This window comes from Miniopterus natalensis, chromosome 9 (genome assembly GCF_054644295.1).
Source record: "Miniopterus natalensis isolate mMinNat1 chromosome 9, mMinNat1.hap1, whole genome shotgun sequence".
Classification (NCBI taxonomy): Eukaryota; Metazoa; Chordata; class Mammalia; order Chiroptera; family Miniopteridae; genus Miniopterus; species Miniopterus natalensis.
Genome location: NC_142089.1, coordinates 6,014,487 through 6,031,079, shown reverse-complemented (window position 1 = coordinate 6,031,079; position 16,593 = coordinate 6,014,487). Strand labels below are relative to the sequence as shown.

The window sequence follows — 16,593 nt, the reverse complement described above, 5'->3', positions numbered from 1 at the left end:
TTGCAACGAACGAGAGGTAAAAGCAGATTGAAAGAAATAAAGGCCTTTTCGTGTGATGTTCTCGGCTCGGGAAGAAACCAGGGGCACAGGGTTAAACACCACACGCTCTCCACTGGGGTTAGAACCAGAATTTTATTGTAGTGCAGACACTTCTGACCTATCACCAATGTACACGTCGGCAGGTGGGACCAGCGGCTAAGACAGCGGACGGCTCGCCTCCGCGCTAGCATCTACCCGCGGTCTAAACAGCAGCTACAGCGACAGCACGTGGGGGGCCACAGACACGGGACAGGCGCAGTGTCCTCGGACCCAGCAGTCAGGGTCATGGGACAGTATTCAGAAGTACTTGCCCGTTTTAGAAATCTAAAATTTTACACGTAAATTGAAAACAAAGTGCTGCAGGGTTTCCCTCGTGACTTTCGCTCCCTTCCCTTCACGCCCAGCAGGGCAGCAGGCCCCTCGCGCCCGGGAGCGGGGTTCCCGGGGCGCCGGGGAGGACAGAGCTCGGGCTGCTGGGGGAAGTCAAATTCTGGTTTTGGGCCGCTGGGCGTCTGTTCAGCGAACGTGTCACCAGACCTTCTGAGTATGGATCGCTCGGGCCTGCTGCTGTCTCCGACCCAAGTGGTCGGTCGGTGCCGTCCGTATTGTGCATGCGTCCTCTGGTATGAAGGGTACACGTGAGGAGCCCCGAGGCTGCACACGGGGGGTCCGGCTTCCGGCACAGGGCGCTGTACGCAAGGGATCCCCGCTCCCCACCCCTCTGCCACGTGGGAAACTGGTGGGATGACACAGACAGGGCCTGGCCACGTCCAGCCAGGGAGGGCGCCCCGCCACAAGCAGCACACCACACCCCTGCCCGCGACTGGCTGGCCCCGCACGGGGCCGAGACCTGAGGCTGGGCAGTCCTGGGTGCCGCGTGCCCGAGCGGGGTGCCCCGTTCTCGTCTGGGGGGCACCGAGGGGTCTCCCGCACTCAGTGTTTCACTTCACCTGCATTCCAACCCTGGGTTACACTAGCACAAAGGACATGAGGAATCCCAATTTATTTACAAAATATTAAAAAGTCAGTTCATCATCTACATATGAACCCCCATTCGGCCATTTTATACATGCACTAGTTTGGGGAAAATGAAAAATTAAAAAATAAAACAAAACTAAAAAAACGGAGGGATTACCAGGTGGGAGTGAGCAGTTTTAACCCTTTGTCACCGAGTCCAGATTCGGCATTTGTGGAGGCGCGAGGGGGCCACACAGAGCGAGATGACGGGAGGGCGCGTGTCGGCTCCTCGCGGGACAGGCCCAGGCGGCGGGCGGGGGAGGGGGCCTGGGGGCCTGCACACCAAGCGCGGGCGGCGAGGGGAGGGTCAGCGGACCTACTGGCCAGACGACTTTGTACACGTGGCCCCGGGGGCAGGCGCGACGGGCGGCAGTTTCCGGATGCCGGCGGCGGGGGCTCAGTAGCTGAGGGTGGAGTCGTCCCACTCCAGCTGCTGCTGCCGGCCGGCCGCCTGCTGGTCCCCGTGCTCTCCCTCCTCCTCGCTGCTCTCCGACTCGGCGCTCGTGACGTCATCCTCGCCTTCCTCGCTCTCTTCCTCCTCCTCCTCCTCGCTGTGCTGGTCCTCGTAGGTCTGAGGAAGAGGCGGCCGCGTGAGCCGGGGCCCCGCAGAGGAAGGGGCTCCCGTGTCGCTCCACAGCGAGATGGGGGGACTGCGCCGGAAGCCGCCTCGTCAAAGACGACACGGAAAACAAAGCTCCGGTCAGCATACACGGGGTCCGAGCAGGGGGCACAAGTGCCGGGCGGCACGGCCTCGAACAGGGCCTCGCTGGGCCTCAGTTTACCTGCCTGGCAAACGGGGACGCCTGCGACTCAGAGTCGCCGTGTGGTTCACACGTGCTCTGGCTGCGCTGGCCCTGGCGCTGGCCGAGGGGCTGCCCGCCGCGCCTACCTCCATGGGGTTGACGGTGATGGTCAGGGCGGAGTCGTCCCAGTCCATCTCGGTCTCCTTGCCGGTGTCCTGGTCCCGCGTCGTGCGCTGGTGAGCAGCCCGGATCCGGAACACGCCCAGGATGATCATGAACACCAGGAAGCTGACGCACACCACGATCACGACGGTCGCCGTGCTGGGGACCACTGCAACGGGATTGAGACGGGGGCCATGACCCCAAACCCCAGCTCGGGGGCCGCCGCGCCCACGGCCTCCTCCACGCAGATGGCAGGAGCTTCATCAGACCCCGCAGGACACGAGGAAACACTAGAAAAGCTCAGCACAGGTTTCGAATCCGGGTCCAACTGCTGCCCTGCAGCCGTGGCCGCGTCTGCCCTGTCGGGGCTTTAGGCTCCTCGTTTGGAGCAGGAGCCGGGCTCTCGGCAGCAAGGCGGGGAGGGGCCCACAGTCCTACCTGCGAACGGGTGGGGGTTGGCCAGGTTGTGACCCGAGAGGTCGACAAAGGAGCGATGCTCAGGGTGGACGAACTGCGGCTGGGCGGCCATGTGGCTGGCGTGTTCCACGGGGTTGGCCGTGTGGATCACGTTTACCTGAAGCAGAGACAGAGCAGCCTGAGTGTTTCTGAGAGACGGACGTGCAGTTCGGGGGCTGACCCCAGGGGCACCCAAAGCGCTCCCTGGACTGGAGCAGGTGAGAAACGGACAGAAAAAACCAAGGGTAAGTGCTTAGGAACGGCTGTGACATGGCCACACACCCAGGGGATGTATCGCCGACTACGTAACTCATCCCTGTTGTATTGTATGAAGAAACCTGTCCACTCAAGGCCGGGGAAGAAACCAGGCAGCACCACTGCCCTCACCACAGGCCGCCCGAGAGGCACCGACTGTTCCCCCCTTTTCCCTGAAACCACAGCCGCCAAGGAGAGCACACGTCAGAACCACGTCCTGCCTTTCGAATCGTTACCCTCTGGCTCAGACAAAACACTCGTGGATTCTCTCGCCCTGTGGGGTTAGCCCCCCGCTGCTAGGAGGTGACCGTGGATGTGAGATGTTCGATTGCTGAGTGACTTTGGGTCTGTTTGTCCAGCCCACCGAAGCCCTGAGAGATGAGGGGCTACTATGGGGCCCCTGAAGACGCAGGGGAGGGCCCCCCATCACAGCAGGCCCAGCCGTCTACACTGCAAACCACCTCCCCAACCTGCCTCCCTGGGCGCTGCTCTAACAGTGTCAAACCTCCAGAGACAGCCCCGGCCCTCCCAAGGCAGCCACTCACTGCCACGTGCTCGTGACCACCTCCCTCCCAAGGCCCCGGGCTCTCGGGCTGACGCAGCTGTGACGGGGGAGCCCTGTGCTGCACCCTGGCTGCCCCTTGACCTGTCTCCCCACCCTGAGTAGGTCTCACCAACAGCAGCCCCAGGCTGGAAAATACACCCTTGGGAGAAATCCAAGTAGGTGCCGCCACGGATGCCCTAAAATTGAGTGTCTGCTGATACCAGGGCCGTGCACGGGCCCTTCTCAGTGGGAGCCCCGCACTCACCTCCACCTGGAACTCATTGCTAATGTAGCGTCCGTTGAGCTCGGAGCAGACGAGCTTGAACTTCCGGTCAAGCAAGGACCTAGAGTTCCAGTTCCGATAGCGCAGGAGGTGCAACACCTCCTCGTAGCTGGCCATGGTGTCCACGCCTGCGGGGGGTGGGGTGAGGGGGATGGTGACAACAGGGACTGTGGCTGAGCTTGGGAACACCGGCAGGGCCAGGGCCCCGGGCGAAGGCAGGCTGGGGTCAGGCACCTGGGCCAGCTGAACCAGCCACTGGTCACACGTTTAGCTTTTTAACTGTCTCCCTCTTGAAGGGATGTGCCACGTGCCTGGCCTCTACCCCCCCCATAAGGACAGGACACAGGCCGTGAGTCCCTGTACTTCCCAGTGGGATCCCAGGAAACGCCCTCCTTTCCCACCTCCCCCAAACAGTCTCCAAGTCCTAAGACGAGGGGTGTGGGGCTTGCCTTCGGCTCTGGCGAGCCCGCCTCTCACCTGTGAAGATCACGCCCAGGTCGGAGCTGCTCACTTCCATGCCCTTGTGTTGCAGGCGGCCCATGTCCACCTCCAGGCTCTCCTGCTCGGGGTTCAGCTCCTCTCCCTCCACCGTCACCTCACAGGTGTCCAGGTCGTGCACGATCTCCTCAGACACCAGGGACTCTTGAACTGCAAAAGGGCCCAACCGGAACTAGCAGAGGCCATGGAGCCAGGGTGGGGGTGGGGGGGGGTCCCACGCAACAGCTCGCTGGCTCAGAGCCCTTGTAAGGACCAATGATGGGTGCAGGAGAGTCACTTTCAAGAAAGGGGGTACTTTATGTGTCCAGGAGGACTGGCCACCGGGAAGGCCTGAGGATGGGGGGACCCTGTCCTCCGAGGGCGGACCCAGCAACAGAGGTGCAGCCCAGGCACAGGAAAGGGACAGCGTCTCCTGCAACAGTGCCCAACCTCTAGGGTCAGCTCGGGTCCAGACGTCAAGCCAGGAAAAGGAAAGGACCCTCCAGGTGGGTTTCCAAAGATCCCCAGGAGCTCGGCCCTCAGGTCAGATGCCAGAAGCATCAAAACACTCAAACCTCCCAAAACCCCACAGGAAAGGGGCCCAGGACGCCGGCCGCAGCGGCGTGGTCTCAGCTGCCCTGTTTCAAGCCAAGGCCAGGGCGACCGTTCCGGGCAGAGGGGCCGCTACCTGTGGGGTCCTCGTCTCCCTCCCCGTTGGGCTCCACTTCTCGAGTGATGGTGCTGATGATCCGAAGCTCGGGGAAAAGGGAGACGCCCTCCGAGCTTTCAAATTCGGAAGCTGCGCGAGCAAAATGGTGGATGCCGCTCAGGCTGATCTTGGGCTCCTCCGGCTGCAAAACCATCACGTAGCCATCGACCGGGGGGACCGAAGCGCAGGCAGCCTCATTAAGACACCTGCCAGCAGGGGAGGGGCGGAAGGTCAGGGCCTTGAGAGGCACACTGGGGGGTGGCCCACAGGGATGCCACAGACACAGGACAGAGGCCAGGCCCAGGCGGTGTTTCCAAATGTCATCAGCAAACATTCGCACTTTCTGGTAACAGGGACGGCTCACCTCTCCTTACAGAGGGGCAGCCGGGTGGCCTTAAAAACCCCCCCACACATTTTCTTCTCAGGCGTCAGTGGGCACAGACGCGCTTACTCTTAAGAACCAGCACATACTTGAGGGAGCTGGTGAGTCTGAGCCTCCGGATCCCAGGCGTGGGGAACTGCCGGGAGTTCAGGTAGGCGACGTGCTGCATGGCCGCCTCCAGCTGCCCCACGTCCTCCGCCTCCAGGGTCAGCACTGACTGGCTGGGGCCGGCTTGGATCTGAAATCGTGCCGAGCGGAGAGAGGGGAGTAAGGCTCGGACTGCGAGAAGCTGAAACCAAGTGTTTTGCAGAGGACTGACTAGCTGGGGGTTGGTCTGAATGTGACCTGGAGAAGAAAACTCATGTCGTTTGGGTGACTTCTAAGGTGCAAACGTATGTGGTGAAAGAAATACACATTCGGCCTTCGTCCCTGGTTTCTGGCAAAGGCCTCCTAAAACCCTACGAACTTCCTGAGTGACAGGAGCGTCTTTTATTACTCACAGTCCCTTCCAACCACCCCAAGTTTAGTTAACGAGGTGACACTCGGTGGGCCCCGGACAGTTTCAGGATGGGGGCTGGCTGCCAGAGGAACCGACTGTGTGACCAGAGTTGGAACTGGCAGCCCCACCCGAGCTACGGGGACAAGGCGAGCGGCTGGAGATGCAGCTGCTCACCAATGGTCAGTGACTTAATCAGTCATGCCTGTGACGGGACCTCCATAAAACCCCGAACAGCAGGGACGGGGCGTCCAGATGGTGAAAAGGAGGTGCCAGGGGGGTGACCCTCCTGGACAGGGCGTGGCAGCTTCAGGCACCTGCCCCAGTTTCTTTTCCTGTGCCTCTCTTCCGTCTGGTTTCTCCTGAGTTGAAGGCTTTATAATAAACTGGTGAGAGTAAAGTACTGTCTGTTTTCTGGGCAGTTCTAGCAAAGTGTTGAACCTAAAAAAGGGGAAGGGTGTGAAGACTGTGGGAACCCCTGACGTCACAGCCAAGTCGAAGAGAAGTGCAGGTAACCCAAGGGCCAGACTCTTGCAACTGGCACCTGAAGTGGGGGCAGCCTGGGGGCACTGAGCCCTCAACCTGTACCGTCTGAACTTAAATCCTGGTAGTGTCAGAATTAAATTATTGGACACCTGGAGACCTGGTGTCCAGAGAGTTGGGGAATTGGCTGGTGTGAGAAAAAACCACACATTTTGTGTCAGAGGTGTTATGCATGAGAATAGCTCAGGATGGATCACAGATCAATCCTCTGCCGGCAACCCCCACCCCGTGGTTTAGAAGCCTGTGAACGCTGTGCAGGTGAACGCAGTGTTACCTTCACTCCTCTGCCACCGTCTTCAGGGACCTGAAGGTCTAGCCCCTCTTTGCAGGTGTACAGACAGTCAATCACCTTCTTGTCTGTGAGCTTCCCAGACCGGATCGTCAGGCCGGCCAGATCACCTCGGAAAAACTGGGTCATGTGCAGGTCACCACCTTTGGAACACGGGGCAAAGGCAGGCAGTTAGGGGTGCAGCCCGGAGCCTCCTGTTCCATTTCTCAGTGTTACCGGTGGTGGCAGCTCGATGGGTGGACATGCGTGTTAGTTCAGACCAAGTCCTGTTAGCCTTGCAATCTACATGGAAGCGCAATGAAGAAATTAACTCGCTTATGATCATGCATGTGGCCTGAAGAGGACTCGGGGCTCCCTCACCCGAAGCCTGGAAGCCGAGAGGTCCCATGAGTGTCCCCACACATCTGGCCACTCACTGGTAAGGGTGGCCTAGCCCACACTTGTCACCACGGTGCACAAGGGACACGTCCTACTAGCACCAGCCTCTTCTTGTCAGCCAGCTGGTTCACACCCCAGCTGCTCTTTCTGAGTGACTCAGGGATACACACAAACTCGGGGGTGAACCCACACAGCGTGACTAGAAAGAAAAGGGGTGCTTAAGATCCCGCCCTGCACTTAGGAGCCTCGGGTCGAGGCCTTCCCGGGGGCTGCGCTGAGTGCCCCCCACGCCCGTCTCCTACTACTGCGGGTAACCGGGAAGTGAGGGTGTCAGAAGGGAAACGAAAACCCAGAACTGGCCCCTGACAGACTAGCACAGGTGAAGCCACAGCCTGTTCTTACACTGACGGAGGAGAGGCCAATTTTCAGCAGCAGGTCTCATTCCTGATCGGGACACTAGACACCACTACAAACCACGGCTAGGGGCAGAGATTTCTAAGAAACATACATTTAAGATTTAGTGTCAGGTTAGAGTATCTAGAAACGAATCTGTTCCTGTCTCACGGTTCAACCACCTGAGAACCGGGAGGTACCCCCAAACCTGGCCTGTGAGATTTCGGCAGGGAGCCTCATGCAGGGGGGTCGGGGTGAAACTTGATGAGAAAAATAAAAATCCCATTAGTGCTCTGCATTAATGAGTCATGTGCTCCCTTTAACTGGGCTCAGAATGGGCAGAGAAGGGAAATCCCAGGAAGCAATGCGGGGGTGGGTGGGGTGGGTAACGCAAACAAAGCAGCAGCTCAGATGGTGTCTGAGACCAAAATGCAACTTGGGCATTTCATGCAAAATGTGCAATGAATCGATGTCTCGTATTTAAATGAAACAATAGTGAACCATAGGGGGAAAAATCCAGCAACCTGCCGAGGCCACAGGCACGGGGTCAGTTTCATTGTCATTTTCAACTCCTGAGTACTCTGCAGAGAGGCGAGACAGAGACAACAGAGAAGGACCACGAGGTTATTAGGCTCTTCACACTGGACCTTGAAAATTCGTTTTAAAAAGCTGCCAGAAACGCAGAAGAAAAATTCCCCTTGTGTGCCCACCCCCCCCCCGCCCCCACCCCCCGCCTTGAGGACAGGCTCCGCCTGTAAGCAAGCTTGTACTCGGTCACTTTTTCCCAGGAGCGGAATTTCCCACCCCACGCCCCTTGGTGTTCCCTTCCCACACCCTCCTGGCCACAACGCAGGGCAGAAGCAAAATGAGACTGAGCTCACGCATCTACCCAGCCCGGCCGCCGGGCGGGGCGTCAGGGAGGAGCTCACACCGACGGCAGAGATGTGCCGGATGCGGGCACTGCCCGGCGGCCCGCAGCACTGTCCTCCCTAACAGGGCCGCGTGCCCGCCCGCAGGCTGGTGTACGGTAGCTTCTGGAAGGGCATTACTTTCCAGAAAGCTCAAAACCAGTTCACATCGCTCTAGACTTTAACCTCTAAGTGACAAAGAAAAGGCATTTTCTACCACTCTTTCCAAAGAGGAAGGATCCACCCAGAGAAACAGGTCATCAGGTCGTCAGCGGAGCCTGGGGCTCTACCATCCGCAGCCCCTGGAGCTCCCGGGCCAGTGTCCCGAGTATAACGCCCGACCGGAGGCGCACCCAGTGGCCGAGCACAGAACCTCCACCCCCCAGACCGCGCTGTGGGGGCCCAGTCTGCCCGCAGCCCCCGCGGCGCCCTGGGGCACCCTGGGGCGGGTGAGCCCCGGAGCACTCGTGGCTCAGGTGACTCCTCAGGTGACGACACACCATTAGCCCAGGCTCTCTGTGGTCAGTTTGTAAGGAAAGCAGCTGCAAATCCACTGAAAGCAGCAACAGAGATCTTCCTCCCTGTTAATTCAATGTTTAAAAACCTGTGTCTGGTTTGGGAATTGAAGGAGGTTCTTCTGGCTGAGGATACGGAGGTGCAAAGAGGCGCAGGAAGGTGAAAACTGTCATTTTCGGGGCAGAACTACCGCGGCGTGAAAGGGAGGCAGGGTGCCTGCGATGTGGGGGTTCTGTTTTCACCCAAGCGACAAATCTCCCAGAGCGTAAAATAACACTTAGGTTTGCCCTTGTGTTTTTATTTTAAAAATAATTTCTCAAGAAATTTTTTGTTTAATTTGGGAAGCAAATCGGAACTGAGGAGTTAAGAAGAGCAACCAAAAAACTCCTGCAACCCTAATCACACATTCCTCACCGGCTGGCCTCGACGCCCCCTCCCTCACGGATGAATTATCACCAAGATTAAATCTGGGAATTCGCCAAAGGGGCTCGCTCTAAATTACTGTCTTAATGCTTTTCATTTGAAAGGATCTGCAGGAAAATTATGAAGCTCAAATTCCCCTAAACGAAACAAGCTGTCTCAGAAGTTAGGCTCTTTCACGGGTTTCTAACCTAACTCGAGATACGGTGTTTCCACCGGGAGGAAGTGAGAAGACCTGTTCAGCAGGTGCCTGTAGCCATGCTGACACCCTGAAGTGACTCGACACAGAGCCAAGTGCAAGGGCCAACGTGGGGCCCGTGAACCTCGAGGGCAGGCGGAGGGGTCCCTGAACTTGGATGGGAGGGGAAAAAACTACATGCTTATCTTCACTAACTTCTCAAATTTAGTTTTCCTTTGGTTGTAAATGGTCAGCCACAAACCACAGTGGTATTAGCAGAAACGGCGACTCTCACCAAGAGAAATCGCTGCTGTTCTCCTGCCTTGTCCCACGGTGCAGACACCGTCCCGCGGCCCCTCGCCACTCTGAAGTCGCGGCGGGCACTGGACCTGCTGCCAAAGCCGGCTCTCCGTTTGTCAACAGAGCGGCACAGGTGTTGACGTGTCACATTTTGTTTTTACTTCGGTAACTATATTTCAACTTAATGGGTTACCTTGGAAATCTTACGTATTTTATTTGATAGATGAATAAGAAATTATCCTGAGGAGGGGTCCACAGGCTTCCTCAGACCACCAAAGGGCTCCACGGCCCAGGAAAGGTTTAACCCCCTGGTCCGGTGGGTCAGAGCGTGGGCCCCGGGTGCACCGGCTGCAGGGGCTCAAATCCCAGTGCCACGGTGACCCAGCTGGGAACCCGGGCTCGCTGCTTCTCAGAGCCTGTTTCTTTAGCTATAAAATAGGGGTAAAAAGAGCTTCTACCCCCAGACTCATTATAGGGATCGATAATTATGCAGAAGAATCGGCACGCAGCCTGCCACTCAGAAAGCACGAATCAATGGCAGTGTTGCTCTGGTGGCTGTCCCCTCAGCCCGTCCGTGGCCTTCCAGCAGCCACGTCCACGATTCCTCGCAAGCACGGCACCTGTCGCGCGCTCACCACGTCAGAAGAGTCCTCTGGCCGAAGCACACTGACACCTCTGTGCCCGGCTGCTGCCTCTGTGTTTTCACAAGCTTTTCAACAAACTGACTAACTTACAAAATGTTCCTCAATTACACTCGCCCCCGGTGCAGTGCTCCCTCCTGGGCTTCCAGCAAAGGTGTCTGTGCGTCTTAGCCTTTTAACACAATGTCAGTCAGCGCCCATCAAGAGGGCCACCCCGGGCACGGTCAGCTTCGGCAATGCCCCCAGAACGGCCAGGCCCAGGGAAAGGACGAAACGTAGGGGAAGGAGGGAAGGTACCGAGAAGAGCCTGTTTCCTCCCACAGAGCAGACGGGAATCACTCGATCCCCGAGGCGTGGGGAAAGGGGTGCCCACGACCGTTACCTTGCCAACAAGCCCCCACCACGAGCTGAGTCTCGATCCTGGACGGGTGAAGCGGGTAATCTTCAGTCACCGAGAAGGGCTCGTGAGCAACACCGTCCACGTAGAGCGTGACCCTCGGGATCTCCACGTTGAGGACGTAGTGGTGCCACTCCTCATCACAGACCTGCGGGAGCCGAGGGAGGGTCAGCGCACGAGCGTCCACTGTCCCTCCCATCCAGAGACACAACCGGGGCAGCAATACAACCGGACACGGGGCACACGTGACCCAGAAGGAAAATGTGTCTTCCTAGAAAGGAAACGATTACAAAAGAAGTATCTAACGACAAAATACCTCCCACCCAACCACATCTCACCAAGGCAACGCGCCCTCTCTAGGGCATTTCAGACCAGGGGCACTGCTCACGTATCACACGGCAGGGCCCCCACACCGGGAGCTGCCCGGCTCTCTCCCGCTGAGCGCGACACCAGGGAAGTCTCGTATCGGCAGGATGGACACCCAGCCACCGCCCCCGCCAACCGATCAAGACCGCAGACGCCTCCGATCTCAGCATGTGTACTTTCTTTCCCAACTCAAAGCTGACGATCCACATGCCATGATCATGAACTCCGACGGCACACCCAATTAAGCTGAGCTCCCCTCCTATCCTGAATGAGCGTCCCCGGAGCATCTCCCCAGTCGTCGGGTGAGGGCGGGGTCTGCGGGCTCCAAGGCCCCCTTCAGGTCTGGCATCCCCTGACTTTTGGCTTTAGCGGAAGAAGCAGACACTCAAGAACACGGACAGGCAGAGACAGAGATGCTGTGAGATGAAATCTTTAAAAATGTTATTTCAAAAAAGCTTACCCAATTTACATTTAAATTCCAAGAAACTAATGTGAAATCGAGAGCTTATACAGACCAGAAACATCAAAATAAAATAGGTTACCGAAGCATACCCCCTAAAAGAGCAGCTGCTCCTGATAAGAGGAAAAATGTAAACCTTTAACACTGTATGTGTGTTTACTACGCACATGCAATCTACACATCCATGTGTATGTACATGTATTACACGAAACATTTCCAGATAAAGGGACTGCACAGTAATTCACTTGTGAGACTGATAAAAATCTTAATTTCAGTTTAAGTCCATTGAAAAGATGTTCTGAAGGGAGAAGCTGCCTCCGAAAGCACCTTCTATCAGACCCCAGTCTGTAAGTGCTGCAGGTTCCTAGGGCATTAGCAGGGTAACGCTGCACTTTACACGCACCATTCACAGCAATGCTCCGGGGCAAGGTGACCGCAGACCTGCCCTGAGCGTAGGTGGAGAGAAGCAGTGGGCTCCCGACCCCAAGGAATGATAAGAGGGTGGGAGGCATATATTTTTAACACCATGATAAATGCTAGAAACCTAGTCATGCTGACCGTGTCTTTTGAAAGCAGTCAAACCTCAGTTCTCAAAATATTTGGTTCTTGACCCCACAGCCCTTTCACGCTGAGATCGGTGTGGTCAGTCACAGGTCTCCTGGGCAACAGAGGAGAGAACGCGCGAGCGTGAGTCAGTTTACCACGAGACCTCACGTTGCCAACATCTCAGGAAACTGTACTATGAATGTTTTTGTGTTTTTTTGCTTTTTGGGGTCTGGAATGGATTAATTCAATTTACCTTATCTCTAATGGAAAAAAAATGATTCGGTTTTCAAACAAACCGCCTCTTGAACAGCCTTCCAGAACGAAGTACGTTCGAGAACCGAGCTTCCACTGAACTCAATTTTTCGCACAGGAACTACTGGGAAAGGCGTGACTCTGCCAAAAGGAATGTCACATGAGCTGCTATCAAAGCCGCAAACTCCCTCAAGCTAGTGGTTCACGTGGCATCCGAAAAACGTCAAGACGGCTGGTTCCTTGAACGTTTTAAATGTCCCTTGGCCCCCTGAATGTGCTGAGGGCCCTGGGCTCCTGGGCGCCGCGTGGGAGGCAAAGCCTGAGACAATAAACACGCGCAAGGGTCCTCCGTCCCAATCTTCAAGCAAGGGTTGCTCTTTTAGTAAGTTATAACACGGTATTCTGAATGTAAAACGTACAATTTCCTGACGTTAATATTTTATACATAAAATACATCTATGTAAAAATAACGTGGGCCTTCAGTGGAAAGGGGTTCAGTGGATTTCATCTGCATCCTCTGACCCAGACGCAGAATTCATAAAACCGCAGGAGCGGCCAGGCCATGCGAGGTCGCCGCACCTCGCTCCCCTCTGAAAAGAGCAGAATCGGCGAGTTCCCCATCGCTCACCTGAGTCAGCTTCCAGTGGAATTCCGCAGGTTTGTACATCTTGTCTCCGGAAGGATCCTGACGGAGAAGGAAAATAAGCCGGCAGCCGTGGACAGAGAGGGAGCTGTGGTGCCGGTTCATATCTGCAGAGAGAGACGCGACTGGTAAGTTGCCAACTTAAGACCCGAAGGAGAAATAAAAGCTATTTCTTTAATGGATTTCAAAGACATGGTTTTATCAGCGTAAATGAACTCCCAGTCGGGCCAAGGCAGGATCAGGAACAAATACACTTGGGTTTTTACTATCAAAAGCCCAGACGCCAGGGTGGTATGCTGCGGGCGGGGCCCTGATGCAAAACACAGAACAACACACAGAACCGGCCAGGCCCCGGGAGCCTCTCGGGATGACGGAGTCCAGTGGCCACAGCGGTGGACACGGCGCATGCACCCTTCCCAGCAACGCTAACCTGTTTTGTCTGAGCTGCAGAGAATGGTCTCCTTCCTCTTGCCGAAGGGCCCGTGCCTCATCCACACAGAGACCGTGAAGGGCTCTTTGGGGTTGACGGAGACGATGCCATCTGGGATCCTGACTGCCTGAGTGCCGTTGAACTCGAAGACCTGGTCGCTGTCGTGGCCGTTGTCGGTGGGGAGGCCGACGGTCCAGTTCAGGGAGCCGCTCGGGGAAGGGAGCAGCTCGGCAGTGCCAGACGCAGCGCCTGGAACACCACGGTAACACCTGCTACGCACGCAGCCCGCCGAGGCCACGCCGAAGCACCGTCCTTGCCCCGGGTTTATACGGTTCACTAGACCCACTTTATTTTTCTCAAAGAGAAGGGTTTTTATTATAAGAAAAACTCATGAATAATAAGCAGGAATCTTTTTTTAAAAAAAGCATTACCTGTAACCCACAATTAACATTTGCACATAAGCATTTCCTACCTTTTATAAACATATACGTATTATAAAAATACATATAATATGAACATACACACATTATGACAGAGCGTCCTGTGTGCACCCGACACACGTTCCCGTTCACACTCTAGCGTAACTGACGCCGTCTGACGGGCAGTCCTGCCGCCTGGGCTTCTCCCCACGGTGCCTGTGGCGTGCGGTCTGTGGAGGCCGTAAACCAGACGTGGGTGCCCTTAGTTTTGGTTTTCTTCCTCACATTTGCCAGAAGCAGCCGCATTACCTCTAGTTTTCATTTTTTCTTCAGTCCTTAAATATCTCATTTCCTTTAAAGCTCCCTCCGCCCGGCCGGGAGTGGCTCAGCGGCTGAGCATCGACCTGGGATCCAGGAGATCGGGGTTCGATTCCCGGTCAGGGCACATGCCCGGGTTGCGGGCTGCAGCCGATCGATGACTCTCTCATTACTGATGTTTCTCTCTCTCCCTCTCTCTCCCTCTCCCTTCCTCTCTCTGAAATCAATATATATTTAAAAATAAAAATAATAAAACTCCTTCCACATATACATCATTTCTACTTTGATGGTTCTCAATGTATGTCTGAGAAATACTGTCTTCAAATCAGTGGTTCTTAAACATGCACATGAACTAACACCTCGAACAGACTTTCACGGGGCCATGTGCCCGCTAGAGCCCATCCGGTATGAAAATGAGCTGGTGAGGCAGCAACAGCCGTGTCAGAAAGTCAGTGTGTTTTAGTTAATGACCACGAACCAGCACGCACACACGCGTGTGGACACACACACACACACACACTTCCACGTGCGGGGTCTCTCCCGCCTTCACCGAGGACTGGCAGCCTCCTTACCACAGAGCCGGTGAAGGGACTTCTCGGAGTAGGTGTCGCGGTCACAGCCTTTCCCTATGTGGCTGGTCTCCAGCTCCACCTTCACCTGCACCGAGGCCACCGACTGGTCGCACGTCTCCAGGTGGGCGTTTGGGAAGAGGGCCAGCACGCCCGTGCCCGGCTCGTAGTCCACCCTGCTGTTCCATCCTGCATGGCCACAGGCCCGGGGGGGCGGGGAGGGACGGGACTCACGTGAGGTTTCTGGGCAGGACAAACTTTAAGACCAGGGTGAGCGCAGGGACGAGAGGAACGGAGCTCACCTTGCCACCCGGGGGTGCAGGTGGGCTTAATGCTGATCTTCACCAGCACGTCCTCGGCCGCCCTCTTCTTCCCGCAGTCGTAGGCGGTGACGGTCAGCTTGTACTGGTGTTCTTTCCCGTAGTTCAGCTTCTCCGTGTTCTTTATGTACCCTTCCAGGGGGAAAAACAACAGTGAGCGCCCAGCCCGCGCTGGTTCCGCTTCCGCCGCCCTCCGCGGAAACAGAGGCACGTGGTTCCGGCCCCGTAGGTACCGACGGGGAAGCAGCCTGAGATCACGAACGCTCCTCCCCACTTCCCGGGCGCGAGAGCACGACACCTGCCCCTCGGGCCCGCACACTCAACGCCGTTTATTCTTAGAGGTTTCCTTTTGTTTTTATATTTAAGACTTACATATAAGATTCGGATTTTTCAAATATGAAATATAAGATCAAGCTGCACCAAATGCTTCTTGCTAAAAGACTCACTTTATGAGAGAGGAGAGAGAGAGAATTCCTGCCCCGCCCGCTAGAAGAGGAGCCTGCTTCTGACTGTGAGTCCGAGTGTCTGCAAAGTGTTTGCCGTGCCCCCAATGTTAGCAGAGGTTCTGGACTGTGCATCCACAATGGAAACATTGTATCATCCTGAAGCCACAACCTCATAAAAAAGTTAAACTCTAGAACGAGCTGGTTCTGTTCCATTACCGAGGATGGAGGGTCTGGCAATAAAGACTAAACCCTCGCCTCCAGGACGAGGCGGCGGATGCGAATCTAACGGAGAACAGAAAACGGGACTAAGGAAAGGCCTGTCTCACTCAGATCCAGGCTGACAAAGGCGAGACGGTACACGGACAGCGTGACAGGCAGGGCGTTTTCGTGAGACCTTGATGAGAAAGGAACAAGGACCCCCCCCCGAGAACACAGGCTTTCGGGGACAGAGTGGGAACTGAGCGGTGAGACGGACACGCCACGTTAGGTCTGTGCCATGGACCGACTGTTCTCATGCTGAAGCCCGAGCCCTCGGGGCGCTCGTGTTAGGAGGCGGGGCCCTTGGGAGGAACTTAGGTTTAGGGGAGGCAATGAGAGGGGAGCCCCCATATTGGAATTAGTGTCCTCGTAAGAAGAGGCGACCAGAGCGCCCTGTCCCTCCCACCATGGGGGCCACAGCGAGAAGGTGGCCGTCTGTCAGCCAGGAAGAGGCCCTCGCGGGACCCTGAATGGGCCGGCGCCTCGATCTTGGGCCTCTCAGCCTCCAGAACCAGGAGACACGAACGCCTGCTGTTGAAGCCGCCCGGCCTGTGGCATTTTGTTCTAGCCGCCAGAATGGACTGAGTCTCTGACTTGTGAGCTTCGCTGACGTATAAAGTTTGGGTCTGAAACTGATCGGCTTACGAGGGGCTGTCCCCTTGGTAGGGAACGCTCGCCCCGTTCTCACCATCTTTGTCGACAGCGAACGGCACGTCGGGGGTGACGATTTCATAGCTGCAGATCTGGCTGAACTGGGGGGAGCAGTCTGCGTCCACGGCCTCCACCCTCAGGATGCTCTCGTAACGCTTCCCCTCCACCACGGTCGCCTGGTAGGACTTCTCCTTGAACACGGGCGCGTACTCGTTCACGTCGGTCACCTGGATGTGGACAGTTGCTCTGGAAGAGGGAAGAGACGCTGTGTGCTTTGTCTTTTATCGCCGCCCCCCATTCTGTCCTATTTGTAAATTTCCTTTTTCTGACATCTTTTATTGAATTTTACAATGAAGATAAAAATTAAACTATTCATTGTTTTTACTTTA

At 56.3% G+C, this 16,593-nt stretch overlaps 1 protein-coding gene across 1 annotated transcript in view; it reads right to left on the bottom strand.

Annotated features, from left to right (window-relative positions):
- Positions 1–113: 113 nt before the first annotated feature.
- Positions 114–16,593, bottom strand: part of CLSTN1 (calsyntenin 1) — a 55,064-nt gene continuing 38,584 nt past the window's right edge. The window contains exons 5-19 of the mRNA XM_087820122.1: positions 16,242–16,450; positions 14,832–14,981; positions 14,533–14,718; positions 13,224–13,472; positions 12,779–12,900; positions 10,512–10,674; positions 7,691–7,747; positions 6,381–6,538; positions 5,157–5,305; positions 4,665–4,891; positions 3,977–4,147; positions 3,482–3,627; positions 2,400–2,535; positions 1,946–2,130; positions 114–1,627 (exon numbers count right to left, since the gene is read on the bottom strand). Of these exons, the coding sequence (XP_087676248.1) occupies positions 1,454–1,627; positions 1,946–2,130; positions 2,400–2,535; positions 3,482–3,627; positions 3,977–4,147; positions 4,665–4,891; positions 5,157–5,305; positions 6,381–6,538; positions 7,691–7,747; positions 10,512–10,674; positions 12,779–12,900; positions 13,224–13,472; positions 14,533–14,718; positions 14,832–14,981; positions 16,242–16,450 (2,482 nt within the window). The 3' untranslated portion in view covers positions 114–1,453. The remainder of the gene's footprint in view (positions 1,628–1,945; positions 2,131–2,399; positions 2,536–3,481; positions 3,628–3,976; positions 4,148–4,664; positions 4,892–5,156; positions 5,306–6,380; positions 6,539–7,690; positions 7,748–10,511; positions 10,675–12,778; positions 12,901–13,223; positions 13,473–14,532; positions 14,719–14,831; positions 14,982–16,241; positions 16,451–16,593) is intronic.